The sequence below is a fragment of the Aethina tumida genome, chromosome 4 (genome assembly GCF_024364675.1).
Source record: "Aethina tumida isolate Nest 87 chromosome 4, icAetTumi1.1, whole genome shotgun sequence".
NCBI classification, from domain to species: Eukaryota; Metazoa; Arthropoda; class Insecta; order Coleoptera; family Nitidulidae; genus Aethina; species Aethina tumida.
The window spans coordinates 19,460,276-19,483,384 of record NC_065438.1 but is presented as its reverse complement, the minus strand read 5'-3'; the positions used below and the strand labels follow the sequence as shown (position 1 = coordinate 19,483,384).

At 30.1% G+C, this 23,109-nt stretch overlaps 1 protein-coding gene and 1 non-coding gene across 2 annotated transcripts; one reads left to right on the top strand and one right to left on the bottom strand.

Annotated features, from left to right (window-relative positions):
• Window positions 1-2,627: 2,627 nt before the first annotated feature.
• Window positions 2,628-3,294, bottom strand: LOC109606035 (transcription factor SOX-14-like). Its single transcript, XM_020022612.2, has 2 exons — window positions 2,973-3,294; window positions 2,628-2,917 (listed from the first exon to the last, which is right to left on the bottom strand). Exons 1-2 carry the CDS (start codon window positions 3,274-3,276, stop codon window positions 2,628-2,630), a joined length of 594 nt encoding a protein of 197 aa, XP_019878171.2. The 5' UTR covers window positions 3,277-3,294.
• Window positions 3,295-14,616: 11,322 nt separating this feature from the next.
• On the top strand, window positions 14,617-14,689 carry Trnar-ucg (transfer RNA arginine (anticodon UCG)). Its single transcript has one exon. It is a non-coding gene; the product is annotated as a tRNA-Arg (tRNA).
• The last annotated feature ends 8,420 nt before the right edge of the window (window positions 14,690-23,109 follow it).

Here is a 23,109-nt window from a genome sequence, read left to right as displayed (position 1 = left end):
TAGTTCCATCTAAATCATAAGCATAAACTGATGCAGATCTAAAAAGACCTCGATGAGGAAGCCTCCTCGAAGGCTACTATTAGGTGGCAACGAGGGAATAGCAGGATTATACTCCTGCTTGTAATGTTTTTCAGTTTGCCTGAAGGAAAAGTCTTGAAAACCATTAATCTTTTCAGGCAAACCTTGAGCTGAGATCTTGATAGAAATAGGACAGGTTACCAACAAATTATGCTTCTGATCCAATGATAAAAGTTTGTCTAGAAAAAATGTTTTGTGCTGATTGAAATGAACGAACTAAAAACTAATAAGTACCATAGAAGGAAGCTCGTTTCAAAGCCTACTAATATTTCTTGATATTAATTAAAACTCACAAACGACTATATTAACTCCCCTCTACTTCCTCTTAAGTTTTAGTTCAAATAACACAAAAATAATGCAATAACAAGAATTATCATAACAGACATCTTATTAAAACAACACATAACACATAAAAACTTTAGTAATTAAGGAAAATGTACAGGTATAATGTAGGAGCTAGTTCCATCTAAATCATAAGCATAAACTGATGCAGATCTAAAAAAACCTCGATGAGGAAGCCTCCTCGAAGGCTACTATTAGGTGGCAACGAGGGAATAGCAGGATTATACTCCTGCTTGTAATGTTTTTCAGTTTGCCTGAAGGAAAAGTCTTGAAAACCATTAATCTTTTCAGGCAAACCTTGAGCTGAGATCTTGATAGAAATAGGACAGGTTACCAACAAATTATGCTTCTGATCCAATGATAAAAGTTTGTCTAGAAAAAATGTTTTGTGCTGATTGAAATGAACGAACTAAAAACTAATAAGTACCATAGAAGGAAGCTCGTTTCAAAGCCTACTAATATTTCTTGATATTAATTAAAACTCACAAACGACTATATTAACTCCCCTCTACTTCCTCTTAAGTTTTAGTTCAAATAACACAAAAATAATGCAATAACAAGAATTATCATAACAGACATCTTATTAAAACAACACATAACACATAAAAACTTTAGTAATTAAGGAAAATGTACAGGTATAATGTAGGAGCTAGTTCCATCTAAATCATAAGCATAAACTGATGCAGATCTAAAAAAACCTCGATGAGGAAGCCTCCCCGAAGGCTACTATTAGGTGGCAACGAGGGAATAGCAGGATTCTACTCCTGCTTGTAATGTTCTTCAGTTTACCTGAAGGAAAAGTCTTGAAAACCATCAATCTTTTACGGCTATCCTTGAGCTGAGTTCTTGATAGAAATAGGATAGGTTACCATCAAATTATGCTTCTGATTCAACATTAAAGGTTTGTCTATAAAAACAGTTTTGTGCTGATTAAAGTGAACGAACTAAAAACTAGTAAGTACCATTGAAGATAGTTCGTTTCAAAGCCTACTAATATTTCTTGATATTAATTAAAACTCACAAACGACTATATTAACTCACGTCTACTTCCCATTAAGTTTTAGTTCAAATAAGTCAAAAATAATGCAATAACAGACATCTTATTAAATCAACACTTAACACATAAAAACTTTAGTAACTAAGGAAAATGTACAGGCATAGTGTAGGAGCTAGTTCCAGCTAAATCATAAGCATAAACTGATGCAGATCTAAAAAGACCTCGATGAGGAAGCCTCCCCGAAGGTTACTATTAGGTGGCAACGAGGGAATAGCAGGATTATACTCATGCTTTTAATGTTCTTCAGTTTACCTGAAGGAAAGTCTTGAAAACCATCAATCTTTGCCGGCAAACCTTGAGCTGTGGTGTTGATAGAAATAGAACAGGTTACCATCAAATTGTGCTTCTGATCCAACGTTAGAGGTTTGTCTAGTAAAAAAGTTTTGTGCTGACTAAAGTGAACGAACTAAAAACTAGTACGTACCATTGAAGAAAGCTCCTGTCAAAGCCTGCTAATATTTCTTGATATTAATTAAAACTCACAAACGACTATATTAACTCCCGTCTACTTCCCATTAAGTTTTAGTTCAAATAATACAAAAATAATGCAATAACAAGATTTATTATTACAGGCGTCTTATTAAAACAACACTTAACACATAAAAACTTTAGTAACTAAGGAAAATGTACAGGTATAATGTAGGAGCTAGTTTCAGCTAAATCATAAGCATAAACTGATGCAGATCTAAAAAGACCTCGATGAGGAAACCTTCCCGAAGGCTACTATTAGGTGGCAACGAGAGAATAGCAGGATAATACTCCTGCTTGTAATGTTCTTCAGTTTACCTGAAGGAAAAGTCTTGAAAACCATTAATCTTTTCAGGCAAACCTTGAGCTGTGGTCTTGATAGAAATAGAACAGGTTATTATAAAATTGTGCTTCTGATCCAACGTTAAAGGTTTGTCTAGTAAAAAAGTTTTATGCTGACTAAAGTGAACGAACTAAAAACTAGTACGTTCCATTGAAGAAAGCTCCTATCAAAGCCTACTAATATTTCTTTATATTAATTAAAACTCACAAACGACTATATTAACTTCCGTCTACTTTCCATTTAGTTTTAGTTCAAATATCACAAAAATAATGCAATAACAAGATTTATTATTACAGGCGTCTTATTAAAACAACACTTAACACATAAAAACTTTAGTAACTAAGGAAAATATACAGGCATAGTGTGGGAGCTAGTCCCAGCCAAATCATAAGCATAAACTGATGCAGCTCTAAGAAGAGCTCTATGATGCAGGCCCCCTTGAAGGCTGCTGTAAGGAGGCAACGAGTGAATAGCAGGATTATACTCTTGTTTGTAATGTTCTTCAGTTTGCCTGAAGGAAAAGTCTTGAAAACCGTCCGTCCTTTCCGGCAAAGTTTGTGCTGGGATCGTGATCGAAATGGGATAGGTCGCCATCAAACTGTGCTTCTGATCCAACGTTAGAGTTTTGTCTAAGAACAAAGTTGCAAGTTGATCAAAGTGACATGATTAAAAACTGGTACGTACCATTGTAGAAAGCTCGATTCAAGGCCCTCTGCAAAGGATCACTGAACTGATTGGTACTGGTGGCATTTTTGGTTTCCTTCTCGAACTTCGCCTTCCTCCTCGGCCTGTACTTGTACTCCGGATGGTCGAGCATGTGCTGGCTCCTCAGACGTTTCGCCTCGTCGATGAACGGCCTCTTGTCGATCTCCGACAACAGCTTCCACTCGGCGCCCAATATCTTGCTAATTTCCGAGTTGTGCAGCCTGGGATAATCGCCAGATATTCTCTTCCTCCTGATCCTGGACCAGACCATGAACGCGTTCATCGGCCGTTTGATGTGTCCACTGTCCGACATGTCCGATTGGTATATTGTCGTAATGTCGAGTTCGAAAACACACTGATGTGGATAAAAGGAAGCGGGAGCGTGTTTAGCGCTGTGTAAACAGTGATTTAAATCTCATTGTGTTATCGACAATATGGTATTGTCGAAGATCCATTGTAGGTTAAAAAATGTTTTGTTTGAATTTAAAATTGTGCCCGCCGTAAATTGCATTTCGATTATTTCGAATCAAGGGCGGAACTTGGACGAAAGGTGCCGAAGGGCAGGGTTTGTTACGTGATTGAATAGGTTGGTTTGTTAACGATACAATTGGTAATAATCAAGAAACGCATTTGATGATGGTGTTGAAAAGGCAAATTTTTTAATTCAATTGAAAACAATATTCATTGATATTGTTTAATAAAATGTATTTTTTATTACTCGTCTATTTTAAAGAACTTTTATTGATACAGAAAAGAAAATCGTAGAAAAAATGTGTTTTATATTTGTAAATAAATTTGAGTAATTAGATTAGAAAAGTTTTGACTAACAAAGTTGTATCAGTTATACAGCAGGGGTTAAAGTTTCTTTTGGGTGATTATCTCTAGATGTGATTTATTGATTTGATGAACATTCAACCGTCAAGAAAGGGACAAGAATTTCACAAGTTGATTGAGTTTCTTCATCAACTTTATTACAACGTTGAAGATTTAGAAGAAGAAGTGAAGTAGTAATCGTAGAAAAAAATTGTAAATTATCTTCATAAAGATAAATAATCTGATTTAGTTTGTGGTCAGTGTTTTAAATTTGTAAACAAATTAGAAGTAAGATCTTCTAACCTTATTGGATTATAATTTGATTTATAATTTTTTCTTTTCTCAACAATTTTGACTAAGAAAGTTCTATCAATTATACATCAGGAGTTAAAGATTCTTTATGGTGATCATCTCTGGATGTGATTTAGTGATTGGATGAAGATTCAACTTTCAAGAAAGGGACAAGAATTTCACAACTTAGTTGAGCTTCTTCATCAACTTTATTACAACGTTGGGGATTTAGAAGAAAAAGTAAAGAAGTAGTCCTAGAAAAAAATGGTAAATTATCTTCTTAAAAACAAATAATCTGTTCTAATTTGTGTCCAGTGTTTTACATTTGTAAACAAATTAGAAGTAAGATCTTCTAACCTTATTCGATAATAATTTGATTTATAATTTAGTCTTCTCTCAAAAATTTTGACTAAAAAAGTTCTATCTGTTATGCAGCAGGAGTTAAAGTTTCTTTTGTGATGATCATCTCTGAATGTGATTTAGTGATTGGATGAAGATTCAACATTCAAGAAAGGTACAAGAATTTCACAAGTTGGTTGAGCTTCTCCATCAACTTTATTACAACTTTGAAGATTTAGAAGAAAAATTAAAGTAGTAATCGTAGAAAAAAATTGTAAATTATCTTCTTAAAGATAAATAATCTGACCTAATTTGTGATCAGTGCTTTAAATTTGTAAACAAATTTGAAGTAAGATCTTATAACATTATTGAATAATAAATTAACTTATAATTTATTTTTCTCTGAAGAATTTTGACTAACAAAGGTCATTTAATTATACAGCACGAAGTCCAAGTCTTTTCAATGGTGGTGATCATCCCTGGATGTGATTGTTTGATTGGATGGAGATTCAACCTTCAAGAAAAAGAGAAGAATTTCACAAGTTTTTTGAGGTTTTCATAAACAACGTTGAAGAATTACAAATTATCTTCTTTAAAACAAATATGTTAATCTGCTCTAATTTGTGATCAATATTCCATATTTGTAAACAAATTAGGAGAAAATCTTCTAACTCTGTTGTATGTTAGATAATTTAATTTAGTTATTCTCTTGAGAACATTAACCGACAAATCGGAATCAGTTTAAACATCAAGTCAGAGATAAAATCTTTAATGGCGATTTCATCTTTGGATGTGATTGATTGATTGGATGAAAATCTGGTCCCTTAAGAAAATCAACATATAATTTCGCGAGTTGTTTGTGCAGCAATCGAGGATCTGTGAGCGACAGCACAAACACTACTAATTGATTGAAAAAGTAAATTAAAATCGAGACGACTCGACGGGCTGCACAAGTTTCAATTTCAGTCTATAATTCGGAAAGTTTTCAGGTAATAATACAAAGTTTCCAGATCGAACGATGTAGATTAAATCTAACCACAAATTGAAAAGCCACGATCAGAGTCTATAATTACTGAAACCTTATCAATTTATTTTTAGGACACGCCAATTGGTCCCGGGGAAGGGGTGACATAATAAAAGCCTCGAAACGTTTTTCGGGGCACTCGATGAAATGAAATTGTATGCAGTTTCTATGAGAAAAAACAACGCGACAATGATCCGCATTATGCGAGAATCATTTTGTATTTAGAACGGGACAAATAGCAGAAACGAATGCGTAGACATTCTTTAAAGAAAATAGCAGCCACAATTCTTTCTTACAGTGCATCTCTAGAGAACGCGCGCTAACAACAATGGACGCTTTTCTATCGAAAAGTCTCTGTTGTATGACTTTTACATTTCTTCGTATAGCTCCAAAGAACAAAGCTCATTCTGGGAGCTTTTACGTTATTCAGTTCCGATACTGGGGACAATAATGGTCGTTTTATATTATGGTTGTATTGAAATACTTTGTTTTATTTTATGCTGGATTTATTTTCATTTTCAAATGGTATGGTGCATATTGTGCGCCTGCTTGGGTTTGTTTCTTTCCATTCACTCCACCTTTGTTTTTAATTTTCGTGCCAACATTGCACTCGACGACCGGTCCGAATGCGGCCAGATTAATATCCATTACTGCAACACTGATGGAGAATACTCTAATTTTATTTCCTGCCATAAATATAAAACAGGAACAAATCCTGAATATAAACGAATGAATAAACTTAAAGCAATCAAGGTAATGCATTCCTGTGCTCTTCACTTGTAAAAATCTAAGTCCGCTGTATCTTTTAGTGTCAGTTCTTTTAGCACATTGTTGTTGGTGAAATTGTTAAATTCCTGTTAATGGCATTATAATTATTGCGAAATATCAATACGGATGAACAATGCCGTTTCTGCTGTTACACCCATAAAAATGACAGTAATTGTTGGTCTAATGTGATTTTAATTTTTCACACATAATAATGCGAATTACCAAAAATTATTGTTGGTTATATGGCACTTCCGTCAACCGACATGTGTTACAAAAGGCGTGACATTGACAATGGTTACACTATGCGCTTTTATCGCTAAATACGAACATAGAATGTTGTAAAATATGTGAAAAAAATGTGTATTAAACAAATAATTATTTATTGACAATGGCTCGACATATATGTTTTGTGAATAATTCCGCTTACAATGTCACACCAGTGCGGCCCGTAAATATTCGATTGTTATGCTGATTAATCATTAAATATAATTTGTTTACTCATAAAATTTAATCTAATAATAATTCAATTTTTAATAAATTATGCAGGTCTTAAAACTAACTAACTTAAATATCTCGATTTAATGTAAGTATTATTACAGAGTTTAAAAAATAGTTTATTTATAATATTTGTTTTTATTATTATGTTTCAAAAATCTATTTAATAATATCTGTTACGTTTTTAAAATAGTAATATAAAAAATCTTTAAATTACAGAAAATTAATACATTTTTTAAATTTAGATAAATATAAGTACAAAAAAACTTTTCAACTAAATATTAAGATATTATAGAAACGTAATATTTTTTTATTAGTATATTTTGAATTATTATGTGAAATTGTAATTTTTTTTTCAAAATTCCTCTCCAAACTTAATAAATAAAATGAAACAAATTAAGAGAAATTTTTATACCATTTAAGAAATACTTCTAATTATTTAATTAGTATTTAAGTAAAATAATCTGTTAAAAAGTTGAAAAATAATAAATTTTTTGAATATACTTTGTGTGAAATTGTAAAATATGTCTTCCTTTTCAGCAATAATATCTGTTAAAATAGAATAAAAAAACTAAAAATTACAGAAAATTATAGAAATATATATTTTCAATTTAGATAAATATAAATATATTTTGAATTAGTATGTGAAATTGTAAAATATTTTTCAAAAATCATTCTCCTAAAGATATAAAACAAATTTAAGAGATATTTTTATAGAATTTAAAAAAAAACATCTAATTATTTAATTAGCATTTATGTAAAAATAATCTGCTAAAAGTTACAATAATACAATAAATAAATAAAACAATAATAAATTTTTTGATTATACACATTAATATATTTTAAAAAATTGTTTATATTTTTGTTTTTATTATCATGTATCAACAATCTATTTGATGAAATTACAGAAAATTAACAGATTTTTTTCTTAATTTAGATAAATATAAATATTAAAAACTTTTCAATTAAATATTTAGAAACTATAGAAAATTTTTATTATTATTTTTTATTAGTGATTATAAAATTCTTTAAAAAATGAAAAATGTAAATGATGTTTCTAAATTATACCATCCTTGTCAGCATTTATATCTTTTAAAATATTATTAAAAAAAAACTAAAAATTATAGAAATTTATTTCTATTAAATTATACATTTTTTTAATTTATATAAATATAAATTTATTTTTAATTAATATGTGAAAATATAAAATATTTTTCAAAAATCCTCTCCTAACTTAATAAAAAGAAATTAAACATGTTTAAAAGATATTTTTATAGAATTTAAGAAAAATTATCTATTTAGCAATTAAGTAAAAATATTCTGTTAAAAATTTAAACAATAATATTTTTTTTGAATATACACATTATTATAATTTAAAAAATTGTTTGTTTATATTTTTTGTTTTTATTGTTATGTATCAAAAATCTACTTAATCATACCTGTTACATTTTTAAAATAAAATAATAAACAAAATATTAAAATTACAGAAAATTAATAGTTTTTTTTTTTTTAATTTAGATTAATATAAATACAAAAAGCTTTTCAATTAAATATTTAAAAATTATAGAAACGTAATAATTTTTTATTGGTGATTAAAATATGAAAAATGTAAATGATATTTTTTAATTATTTCATCCTTGTTAGCAATAATATCTGTTAAAGTAGATTAAAAAAACTAAAAATTATATATATAAATATAAATATATAAAATAAATAGTAAAATTAAAATATATATAAATGTAAATATATAAATAAATTAGTATGTGAAATTCTAAAATATTTTTCAAATATTCTTCTTAATAAAAGAATTTAAGAACTTTAAACAAATTTTTTAATTAGCATTTAAGTACAAAAATCTGTTAAAAATTTAAACAATAATATATTTTTTGAATGTACACATTAATATAATTTGAAAAAATGTTTGTTTATAATGTTTGTTTTTATTATCATATATATAAAATCTATTTAATAACATGTGTTACATTTTTAAAATAAATTAATAAACAAAATCTTCAAATTACAAAAAATTAATAGATTTTTTTTTAATTTAGGTAAATATAAATACAAAAAAACTTTTCAATTAAGTATTTAGAAATTATAGGAACGTAATAAATTATTTGAACATACATATTAGTATAATTTAAAATATGTCAAAAATCTGTCGATTTCTAATATGTTCTTTTCATAAGGATTGAATCTTCATCCAATCAATCAGTCACATCTAAAGATAAAATCCTCATTAAACAAAGTTTATCTCAGACTTTGTGTGGCATATCTAATACAGATTTGTTAGTCAATGTACTAGAGAAAAAACAACTTATAAATCAAAATATCTAACATTCCACAAGATTAGTTACTTCTAATTTCTTTTTAACTTAACTAATTTCATTCTACGATTTCTACTTTATTTTTTCTACTAAATAATTAATATTCTAATAAAGATGAAGGTGAAGGTAAAGCACAAACAGATTATGGAATTGACTGTTCTCTTCTGGAAGATCAATTCCTCATTCAATCATTCAATCTACAACGTTTTATTAAAGTTTATGATCAATTTCAAACATCTCGAGAAATTGTATATTTGTTACTTGAAGGGTAGTATTTCACCAAGTCAAAACAAGAAGAATGTCTTAAAAATGTTTGTTTGAATGATGTTTAAAATAAATGAATACATGTCAGAAATAGAGATTTAATATGTAAGAAGATAATAGCTAAGGACTTATCCTGATGAATTAAATTTTTAAGTGTAGTTAACAGAAGGGCATTTTTATAATGCCATTAGCACTCTCAGAAACAGTGATAGGTTTTTCAATTAGAATCGCCCCCGCATAATCCCGATAATTAAAATAGTCATCGAGTGACATAAACAAACAGAGGAGCTTGTTGATTGGCTTATCTCGGTTAGATGGTATTGTGGCTGTCACGTGTCTGTCGGGGCGTGATAAGAAATCCCGAGGGAACACGGTGTCGGGAACTCCTGCCATGCTGTTGCTTCTCCATATATATTGAGGTTATTTGCATTCGTTCGAGGGGTGAGAGAGACCGTAATCACGATTTTTATGAAGATGTTATTCTGGGGTGGGTGATCGAATTTTGTTGCATAAATTGTCGCACGCACCGCACTGGCTGCGACTGATTGGTATCGATGTCGGTCCTTATAATTCGATAGACAATAGGTTGCAAAGATAATAAATAACAGCTTCTCCTACAATTGCTAATAACAATCAATTTACATAAGTAATGGGTGTATCGTTTACTGAATAGTTAATCTATAGTTGTTATGCCCTGAGTGCATCAATAGTTTGACTGTGTCGGCCCAATAGACACAATGGCCAACAATACTGCCACACATGCAATTGTATGCATTGTTAACTACGCCATCTATCTATAACAATGTGGGGAAATGACAACGGGCCGCAGGAAATGGCACTACACTCGATTCCAAATATCGACAACACTGTTACACAACGCAAATAATTATTGAAATTATTTTACACCGCCACTTAACCGATTGTAACCCATTGTGACGGCGGCCATCGGTTTAATGGCTCAGCTTCATTAGCACCAAGCGTCCCGCCAGTCGGTTCGTCAGTTCATCGCATCCAGCGATCCAGTTTCTGGACCGCCAGGCAAAAATTTATTTATTAGTCGAACCCCCAATCAACGTTTTATTAGGTCACCGAACAAAAGACGATTTGCGTAGTTAAAACGGCACGGCGAAAGTTTTCGAAGAGCACAATCCTGCGTTTCCTACACCCCCACCACCCATCCTCCCCCAAAGCGTGGTACACATCCTGAAGGAGAGTTTGGGGAGATCCCCGTTCCCATCGTGATTATATTATTGTTCGTTCGGGTGTGAGAACTGCGGCGTATTTCACACCCGTTTCACCCGCTAATTACCAATTTGGAGCATTGCAGGTGTACCATGAGGTATTCATCGTAGAATTGCATTGTTGCATATTCTAGTTAATAACTTCGTTGTAGGTTTTCTGGGCGGAGGCGTGTTGCGCGTCGGATTTGTGTTTTACAAGTTGATCCGGATCCGGCTTGCATAATTGTTTAATTGATGGCTTTGCGTCCTGCCGCAATGATCCACTGGTTCATTTCAATATTGTGCCGGCTCACAAATAAACTATTCGATCGTGTTCTTTAAATTAATGGAACTACGTTGGTGTGGACTTTTGATTTTTGACGAGAATGAATTTTTAAAACGTGATTTGTTAAATTAGATTCTCCACTTTTTTTCTTAAGTTACCATGGAAAGTCTAATGAGAAATTGATAATAACATATTTGACTTTGTGTTCCCCAACAGATTTTAGTTTGTTAAATTAATTTTGTCAAGTGAAGAACAACTACAAATTATCTAACCATAAAAAAAGTTGAAAGAACTTCTAATATGTGTATAATTATGAGATATTGAACTCAAATTAAACCTTCCTTGTAATTTCCAAGCTTACAACATTCGATTAAAACACCTGGTAAAATTATATGTTGATATTCTTTTAAGAATGAATTTTCATCCATTCTTTTGTTATTCATCTGATTCCAATTTGTTAATATTATGCTCAAGAGAAGAAAACTTACAAATGGAATTATCTAACCTCAAACAAAGTTTCTTCTAATTTGGATATAATATATGATACTGAACTCAAATTAGAATATACATTTCTTCTTTAAGAAAGTTTCCTTTAACTATTAATTCATAAACATTCAATTAAAGATGATAAGAATCTCCAAACAACTGGTAAAATTATGTGTTGATAATATAATAATAATATAAAATTTATAAAATGATACTTGAATAGGATAATTTTTAAGTCTTTATGTTATTCTTCTGATTCCAATTTGTTAATTATTATGCTCAAGAGAACAAAAAAACTTGAATTTGATTATGATTATAAGATACTGAACTTATATTAGATTAAACATTTCTTTAAGAAGTTAGTTTCCTTTAACTTTCAGTCCATCAGCATTCAATTAAAGATAATGAGAATCTCTAAACAACTGGTAAATTATGTGTTGATAAAATAATAATAATAAAAAATTGATAATGGCTTATTTAAAGAGGATAAATTTTCAGACTTTATGTTATTCTGATTCCAATTTGTTAGTTATTATGCTCAAGAAAAGAAAAACTTATGAATGAAATTGTATAACCTCAAACAAAATTATAAGATCCAACTTCTAATTTGGTTATAATTATAAGATACTGAAGTTAGATTATATTATTCATTTCTTCTTTAAGAAGTTAGTTTCCTTTAACTTTCATTCCATCAATATTCAATTCAAGATATTGAGAATCTCTAAACTACTAGTACAATTATGTGTTCATAAAATAATAATAATAAAAAATTGATGACATATTTAAAGAGGATAATTTTTCAGACTTTATGTTATTCTTCTGATTCCAATTTGTTGGTTATTATGTTCAAGAGAAGAAAACTTATGAATGAAATTATCTAATCTCAAACAAAATTAGAAGAATCACCTTCTAATTTGGTTATAATTATAAGATACTGATCTTATATTAGATTATACATTTCTTCTTTAAGAAGTTAGTTTTCTTTAACTTTCAATCATCAACATTCAATTAAAGATAATGAGAATCTCTAAACAACTAGTAAAATCATGTGTTGATAAAATAATAATAATAATAAAAGATTGATAATGGCATATTTAAAGAGGATAATTTTTCAGTCTTTATTTTATTTTTCTGATTCCAATTTGTTAATTATTATGTTCAAGAGAAGAAGATTTATGAATGAAATTGTGTAACTTCAAACAAAATTAAGAGATCCACCTTAGTTATAATTATAAGATACTGAAGTTAGATTATATTATTCATTTCTTCTTTAAGAAGTTAGTTTCCTTTAACTTTCATTCCATCAATATTCAATTGAAGATATTGAGAATCTCTAAACAACTGTTAAAATTATGTGTTGATAAAATAATAACAATAAAAATTTATAATGGCATATTTAAAGAGGATAATTTTTCAATCTTTATGTTATTCTTCTGATTCAAATTTGTTAGTTATTATGCATAAGAGAAGAAAAACTTATGAATGAAATTGTCTAACCTCAAACAAAATTAGAAGATGCAACTTCTAATTTGGTTATAATTATAAGATACTGAACTTATATTAGATTACTCATTTCTTCTTTAACTTTCAATCCATCAACATTCAATTAAAGATAATGAGTATCCCTAAACATCTGTCAAAATTACGTGTTGATAAAAGAGGATAATTTTCAGGCTTTATGTTATTCTTCTGAATCCAATTTATTAGTTATTATGCTCAAGAGAAGAAAAACTTATGAAGGAGAATGTCTAACCTCTAACAAAATTAGAAGATCCAACTTCTAATTTTGTTTGATAATTATAAGATACTGAACTTATATTAGAATACCATTTCTTCTTTAATAATTTAGTTTCCTTTAAGTATCAAACAATCAACATTCAATTAAAAATAATGAGAATTCTCAAATAACTTTGTAAAAATATATGTTGGTATTCTTAGAGTGAATTGTCATCCAATAAATCAGTACCGTCCAAAAGATTAAATTACCATTTCTAACTTCATGAATTGTAATTTATTTCAATTTGCTATTGTTTTTTGAAAAAAAAAAAAATGAGGTATTAATATTGGAAACAGTTATGAGGAAAGAGTTTTACATTTAAGAAAATCATTTATAATGGTCTCAGCTTCTATAACTTCTAAGCATTCAAAATTCCAAAGAAGTTCATAATGATGGTTAAATTAAATTTTCAAGTGTGGTTTCTTTAAATTAATATAACCGTATTTACCTCAGGTCATTGAGAATGAATTTTTAAGACGTGATTTGTCAAATTGGATTCACCCCTTGGCAATTTCGAAAATTACCAGGTGACATCTAATGAAATATTGATAATGGCATATTTAAAGAGGACGTTTTCTCTGTATAGAGCGACGCTTTTAAGGGTCGAAATCTTGTATTGTCACTTCCAGCAAATCGATGAAATTTACGTACGACCGAAAACAAATTCCAATATCCGGGACGTTCGGCTGAACGAGCCCGTCAAAGCAAAATGACAAATCCATTCACCCATTAAAACGCACACAATAAAAAGCAAATAATTCCCGGGCACTTAAAGATAAAAATATTAAATTCCATATCGCATTAATATCAAAAAGGACGGCAAACAAGATATTTCATATATGAGCTCCGGAGGGATAAAAAGGAACGTTTTGTGATTGTGCGAGGTGCGTGGCCAATCCAGGAAGGGAAAATACTTTCCGCCAGAATAATTATTTTATGCGCAGACAATGGCCGGAACCTTTTCTCTCCTCTCTCCACTCGCGCTGCGTCCTTGTGTTTCGGGCACCCCACCCACTCCAATCTGTCCAACCCTTATCTTCTTTCAGGTGAGATAATTCGAATTCTCGGTGACGCCGCTTTATGAGATCCTACTTATTCGATTACGAGCACCGGATGTTTTATTATTTTCTTTTTTTATTTTTATTATCCGCCGCTTCTGCCAGCCTTTCAATGCGTGGGTTGTTTTCTTTTTCACCGTCGGTTTATTAAAATGTAATGTAATGTGTATACGTTTATTAAAAATTCGTCTCTCTGGGTGTACGCGCACTGACGTCTTTTAAAATTAAATAAACGTCCGACGTTACGATTATTAAAATCTAATTTTAAAATGACAAAAAATTAAACTCGAAATTAATATTTTCCAATACCGGTTCCGAAGATCAATTGTGCGCCGCATCGAAATTAGACAATGTGCCGATGCTGTAAACGCGCGGATTCCATTGAGATTAAGGTCCTTTCATCCCCCGAATGATTTATTGATTTTCCAGCCAAAAATGAACAAGGTGATGCAAGAGATGCAGTTATTGCTATGTAGACCGTGTGGCCTAATGGATAAGGCGTCGGACTTCGGATCCGAAGATTGCAGGTTCGAGTCCTGTCACGGTCGCTTCACTTTTTACTTTATTTTTCCAAAGTAATTATTTATTTATCATAAATATTCGTATTTCACTAAGATTTTACAAAAAAATAAATTTAATTTTTAATTTAAATTTTATTATAATTTTGTGGTCAATTTATTTATCTTTATTTCACACATTTTTTAAATTTAAATTTATTACAAAAATGCTTTAAGAATACAATCTTGATTTATTATTTTAATTAATTATTATTTAATAATGAATAAATAATAAAAATATTTGAAGAAGTATTAAAAAAATTATAAATATATTCTATAAAATGTAAGTGTTGTCATCTATGTTTATAACTCTTAATTCACTTGATCATGTGGTGGCGCCATCTAGCATTCTATTCTTGAATTATAAATAGAGATCAACATCAAATTGAAGAAAGCTATAAATATTTGGAAAATGTGTGACAATGATAATTTAGAAAACTTTGCTTTTTATTTGTAAACTCTTTGAACTTGTAAAACAATAAATATAAAATATATATTTTTTATGTTACAGGAAAATAATTTCTCATTATTTTATTTAGTTTTGTTTAGTAATTATTTGATGATTATATTTAATGCGAAAACTATCTCTGATTTAGAGGGGTAACATAGCCAAGTGATAGATGTCGCTCGTTTAAATTTAAATACATATATTTAATTTTTATTATAAAACTATAATAATATAAATTATATAATATTATAAAACTGTATTAATATAAATAAATATTAAGTGATTTATTATATTGATGTTTTATTATTATAGTTCAATAACGAAGAAAATCTAAATATTTTTTCTTGAAGAAAATTCTGCCCAACAAATTTGAATTTCAAAAATAGTTTTTGCTCATATTTCCACTATGGTGAAAAGAATTTGTATATTATAATTTTAAAAAATGAACGATGTAGAAAATAAGGAAAGAAAAAGAGAAAAATCATCATGTAAATTAAAGCAACTTAAATATATTTAAATATGAATTGCACTGCTTAAATTGGTTGGAAGTACCTAAAATGTTTATTATTTCTTGTACTAGATCTATGTGTTCTGTTGCCTATGTCGTTGATTATATTTTATAGAATCAGACTGAAATCTTCTAAAAGTTTTCTGGGTTGGAAACTTTTAGTGGGATAATTGTGTAATAAGTCCAATTACTCAATAGAGATTTTAGGATGTAAAAATCCATTTCCTTCTTCACTAAATGAATTGACAGACTAATAAATTGTTGTACGGAAAAAATGTTACGATGTTACGAAAAACGTAAAAATTTACTAAAAATGTAAAAAACTACTAAAATCAAAGTCCATATGATCATTTTCCATAGGATCAAATTCCATACGATCATTTTCCATACGATCAAAATCCGATACGTTCAATTTCCATACAATTAAAATCTCTATAGATTTTTAATCCTATGATTAAAATCCATACGATTAAATTCATACTGATTAAATTACATAGTTTCAGATAACTTAAAAGAACAATTCTTTTTAATTTAAATTAATTTTATGATTAACCAGCTGTACCCGCGATTTCGTCAGGGAGGCGCGTGGTACTGGACAGTACATACTTGGACATTGCAACATTACTATTATTTTTCTAAAATAAAAGAATTTTTCTAAAATAAAAGTAGCCTAAGTTACTCATTACATCAGCTACCTGCCAATAAAAGACAGAGAGACAAAAATTGTAAAAAATGTTATTTTGGTATATGTATCGTATTTATATCCATATGCATGTAGTAAAAAACAGTTATTTCAATATTACAAACAGACACTCCAATTTAATTTATATGTATAGATGTCATTGAGTATATAATATGGTATTTTAATGAATCATACTTTGAAAATGTTTTCTGCTCACTTTTAGTGAGTGAGATAGTTGAGTAATATAGTAAGTCCAATTACTCAGTGGAGATTTTAGAATGTATTTTATTTTAAAGAATTAGATTGAGAGCTAATAAGTCCAATTACTTAATTGAGATTTTAGAACATTCAATATATTTTTAATATATATATATATATATATATATATATATATATATATCAATCAAAAATCTGAGTTAATCTGAGAAAATCGATAATTGGATAATTAAAATATCAAAAATCAATCGAATATTATTATCGACCTGGAGGAAAGGGAAATAAATTCAACTACTGTGAGAAAATGGTTAGTGGATGAGGATTATGGTTAAAAATATTTAAAATTGCTTTAAAAATGGCCACACCATATGTATTTTAGAATAATATATACCAAATTAAATTATATACTTTTGTACTAAAGGTTATGGAAATATAAAAAAAAACATTTTTTTCTTGAGGAACTGAAATAATGAAAAAAAAATTTTTTAATATTTTTTATTATTGAATTGAGTTCTATTTTAGGAACAACTTTTATAATAATGTTACCTTTAAAATATTGATTGATATTTGTAGCGCCATCTATGATACAGTATCTAAAACTCAGCCAAAACAGATTCTCTAAAAACGTTTTCTGTAGTAATACATCTTTTGTGGCGCCATCTGTGGTACAGTAGGTTAAACTAAGTCAAAACAGATTCTCCAATGAATGTATTCTCTAGTAATACGTGAGGTAAATTCTTTATTCTTAGATAGATATCACTTGGTGGATATAAATCGCAAATACCTGATGTATTTGAAAAGTTTATAAAGGAAATTTAACGTAATATCTAAATCTCTGTAAGTGTAACATTTTAAAGGTTTAATTAAAAAAATAATAACAAACAAGAACAGCAAGTTATTGTTATATTTATTGGAATCAGATTAAGTTTAATTAATTATGTTTAATAAAATTGTGCTATTACTTTATATTAATTAATTTATTATTCTATTTAATCACGTTCACATAATAATATTTTTCCGGAGCAAATCGTTACATCACAGAATCCGGAAACAAATCCATCCCCAATAACTCCATTGTCCCCAACACGCAAACAAACAAACAAACAATTCCTTGTGCCCACCTCGGAGCAGAACCAATAATTCCGGGCCCGGGGCCAAATCAACACAAAACAATCATACCAGTGTCGATAATAATCCACATGACTGAATAATTAACAGGGATGATTGGTTGCAATCAGGCCCGTTTGGTCGGTTACGTTGCCCGGAGCCGCGATGCACGGACCGCTTTTTGGTCAGGATATTACTGGGCCCCCAAGTGCTGCCAGACCCGGGGACTTCATTAGTTTGAATTTATTGTAATACAGTTGACCTGTGTTAATCAATTAATTAATACATGGAATACGAGGTGTACATCCCCCCAGACATACGGATTAAAGGATACAAAGCAAATTATCGGATGTAAACTGGTTATGTTGGTTATAGACGTCGGTTATGACGCCGCCGTTAACACCTTATTTGTTATTATCGGTTAACCCTATTTATTTTCATCGAGTCCGGCAAATAAATTAAATGTATTCGCCGGATTTTTAACACGGACACATTGTTGGCGGTCACCGGGGGCGAATGCATAAATAATTAACATAAACCGAATTAAACCAATTAAAATTAATTTAGTGCAAACCCGGTGCACATGTTGATTGGCCAAATGTCCGTTTGATTAATTGAAGACAAATTAGTGTATAACCTGGAGAGATTAATGGTTTTGGCGAACACACGTTAAACCCCCACCTGATCTAAATTATAAATCTTCGGTGTAATTAGTGCATTTCATCAGCCCCCACGAACGGTGAATTTGAACGGACGTCGCGAAGAAAACGAAATGCGAATATTCCGTTACACAAAAGTTTTCGGTTTAACAACGAACGATGATTTATTTTTGGGGGGCGTTCCAGTCGAAACAATATCTCAGAAGTTCCTAGACATATCATGTTCATTAGTGCTTTCGCTTACAAAATGTTGACGAGTCGCAGACTCAGACGTTGTTTGATTAGCACTAGTCAAATACTTATTTCATAATGAAATGTAAATTTGCGTTGCCGTAAAGGTCGACATTGCAATATTTTACGTACGGAAAAATAAATACTCCGTAAAGTTTCTTAAAAGGGCGTTTTCAAATAACTAACATTTAATTCATTTATGTCAGAAGACGACCATTAAGTTATCACCTAGAGATAGGGAAATACATTAACTTAATGCGTAAACCCTCTTCAAAGGCATGAAAGTGATAAACTACTTTAGAAAACGGAAATGTATTTAAAATATTCTAAAATGTTTCATGTCGGGCACTGGAATTCAGCGGGAGGCGTTTCTTTTCAGTTCAAAATCTTTTGAGAAGTTTCAAGCTTCGAGTCGATTAAACGTGTACGGTTCGTAATTAAAATTTATCTTTCAGACTCACGTTGTTATTCAGTAAAAAATGTTTCTACAAATATTGAGAACAGTAAAATACAATTTACGTTTTTAGATTATCGTTTATTTGAATAAATGTTTTATTTATAATGACTTCTACTTCGGGAAGAATGTAGTTTTTTATAAATATGTCTCACAAGCTGTTTATTATATTTCTATAACCAAAAATTTTTAATTATAAAAATTTCATGTGAAAATTATTGTGAAATAGATTTCTTGTGAAAGCAAAATTGGAAGAAATTTCGGTCCCCTCGAATAATTTAGTTTCGAAGAAAATTTCTCGGATGAGTAGTAAATACTAATGAATACTAAATACTTTCGAAATTTGTTGGGTGTATTACAATTAACGTAATTGTAGCAATCTACAATTACGAGTGGCAGCCTTAAAGAAATATATATACATACAGTATAACGTTACGTTATATAACGATGTTACGAAAAACGTAAAAAACTACTAAAATCTCAAAAATTCGTTAAAATCGAGAGAAATTACTAAGTGACCTAATTCCATACGATAATTTTCTATATGATCAAAATCCATACGATCATTTTCCATACGATTAAAATCCATATGTCCATTTTCCATACGATCAAAATCCATACGATCATTTTCCATACGATCAAAATCCATACGATCATTTTCCATACGATCAAAATCCATACGATCATTTTCCATTCCATAGGATCAAATTCCATACGATCAAAATCCATACGATCAATTTCCATACAATTAAAATCTATAGTTTTAAAATCTATACGATAAAATTCATACTGATTAAATTACATAGTTTCACTTCAATAACTTTATGGATTTTTATTTTTTTACTAATACTAATTTCCTGAAAAATCATTAAAAAAGTAAAAATAGATAAAAAAGTAAAAATAGATAATTCTAATTCTTCCTGGATTCCCAAAAAATTACTAAAAACGTAAAAACTAACTAAACTAATCACTTTATGAAAAGAACAATTCTTTTTAATTTAAATTAATTTTATGATTAACCATCTGTACCCGCGACTTTGATAAATCATTCTGAAATCTCATGTTCCATAATTTTATTTTTATCAATAATAAACCAGCCTCCAAGTAATTATAAGGCAGTCAAAACAGATGTCAAACTATCCTTCTCTTCCAAGAAGTCAGTACTTTCTCAACGCTACTGTTGAGTATTTGGTAAAGAAGAAAGTATTATTTCTTCAAGTAGGCAATTCTTTGTACATTCACAGAACATTTTTATTTTAACAATATTCAATGGAAGAAAATTTCTCATCTCCAATGACATAAATAATGGAGATTATTATCAAAAAGCTTAATTAATAATGGCTTTTTCATTGGGAAGAATATAAATCTTTCTGAAGTCTCATGTTGCTCAATTTTATTTTCATCAACAATAAACCACATTCAAGTCAATTACAAGCAGATGAAAACAAGGGTCGAACTTTTCTTCAGTTCCAAGAAGGTAGAATTTTCTTCTCAAGGCTACTATTGAGCATTTAAATCATGATGAAGTCATTATTTCTTCACATAGGCAATTCTTTGTAGAGGTACAGAACATTTTCATTTCATCAATATTCACTGGAAGAAAGCATCTAATCCCCAATGACATGAATAATGAATATTATTGTTAAGAAGCTTCTTCTTTGGGAAGAAGGTAGCTTTTGATAAATCTTTCTAATGTCTCATTATCCACCCTTTTATTTTCATCATCAATAAACCATCGTCCAAGTAATTATTAGGAGGTTAAAACAAAGGTTGAACTTTTCTTCAATTCCAAGAAGGCAGAATTTTCTTCTCAAGTCCACTGTTGAGTATTTGCATAATGATGAAACTATTATTTCTTCAGATAGGCAATTATTTGTAGATGTACAAGATATTATTTTACCAATATTCAGTGGAAGAAAATTTCTAACTTATATTGACATAAATAATAAAGATTACTGTCAAGAAGTTTAATTATTAATGGCTCCTTTTTTGGTAAAAAGGTAGCTTTTAATAAATCTTTCTGAAGTCTTATGTTCCACAATTTTATTTTCTTCAACAATAAATCACAGTCCAAGTAATTGTAAAGAAGTTAAAACAGAAGCCGAACTTTTCTTCAGTTTCTGGAAGGCAGGATTTTCTTCTCAAGACAAGTATTGAGCTTTTTGATAATGATGAAACCATTACTTCTTCAGATAGGCAATTATTTGTAGAGGTACAGAACATTTTCATTTTATCTATATTCAATGGAAGAAAATTTCTAATCTCCAATGACATAAATAATGAATATTATTGTCAAGAAGCTTAATTAATAATGGCTTCAATAAACCACAGTCCAAGCAATTATAAGGAAGTTAAAACTGAGGTCAATTTTTTCTTCAGTTTCAAGAAGACGGAATTTTCTTCTTCAGGTTACTATTGAATATTTTGATAATGAAGAATCCATTATTTCTTCAGATAAGCAATTATTTGTAGATGTACAGAACATTTTTATCAATATTCAGAAGAAGAAAATTTCTAATCTCCAATAATATAAATGATGAATATTATTATAAAGATGTCTTTAACATATTATTGTCTCTTTCTTCGGGAAGGAGATAAGCTATTGTTCAAGCAATTATAAAGAGGTAAAAAGAGGTTCCAAAAAGGCAGAATTTTTTTCTATTATTTCTTTAGATGGAAGTTGAACATTGTAAATGTAAATTACCTTTTCCTGCGCCTAATATTTTATAACGGGGAAGTTTTAATTAACCCCAAAAATTTCGCATCCATATCAACCGTTTTGCAATTATCGCATTTCGAGGTGTAATTTCGGCCGGCATTAAATAAAAAATCTTTTCATCAAGATAAAAAAACAAAAGAGCCCCCCATTTGAATGTCATGATACGCCATAACCTGGAACACCAGAGGAGGGAATTAAAGCGCCGATCCAATTAAACGCGAAATTTGGCGGCGTCCGAAAAATTTCGGCAGGTTTTCGAGACGAAAACCGGAAACCGAGTGCGTGTCGGCCAGATACAACGGTTCTATAATTAAATTAATAATACATACGGATGTATTGAAGCCTAAGGGAAATTCATACAATGGCATATTTATGTGTTATAAATTGAAAGGCCGGCTCCTACGGATTCAAATGCGGCCTCGCTCCGTGTGTGCCATCGATGTAAATATTAAAAGCCGCATTAAATCTAAATGGCGCGTAATTACATTTGCACTATCGCTCGTGTCTATCAACGGTGAATTATGGGGGAACAGTCGCCTCGCGGATAAATCCATGTGATTAATGAAGACAATCAAATATTTGCCACCGCGATATGCGCACATGTCACGTCGGTTTCACCGCAAACTCGTTGCAGTTTGGTTTCGAACATTGCAAAAATACAGGGAACTGTAATATTAATTTGTCAGTTGTGTGAACATCTGGGAGATGGTACTGATCGAAGCGTTCACTTTGTTCACTTACCTACGTAATTCTTTCCGTTCTTTTAATCACGGACGATTATTAAAATGTGCCGAAACGGCCGAATCATTAGAGAACAACGTCCGTACGTGACGCCCCCGCCTAATCCCTACATAATCCGTGCCGTTGGCGGAATCCCGATCAAAATATATTTACAATAAAATTCGGTCGTTCCATTTAAAGATTTCCTGAAGCAGCAGCATCGTGGTCCCAAAGATAACGTAAGACGGGTTTTACTTTAATCGCTGGATGCGGCATTTTTCTCAAGAAAACGTGTTAATTGCAATGGGCCGCTTTCGGCTATCAAGATCGGCTAGAGGTTTTTACAATCTCAGCTATTCTCCACTTGTCTTGGCGAGATCTGCAGGAAATTGGCTACGGACAGAGAAATATTGGTTTGTTTTAGGTAGATAACTCTTACATTATATCAAGTTAATGTCGCGTGTGTGGATCTACAATAGAGTCGTATTTATACGCCAGATAAGGTAAATATGCTCGTTAAATGTAATGTGAGCAGGAATATATCAGGATTAAGTGCGAAAGGGTTGTATAATAAAAGAGGATTAAAAGTAATAAAATTCTCACGACGAACCCTGCTTTTAAGTGCTCCTGTTATTTATTTTAAAATCTGGGCCTTATTGGTTCCTAT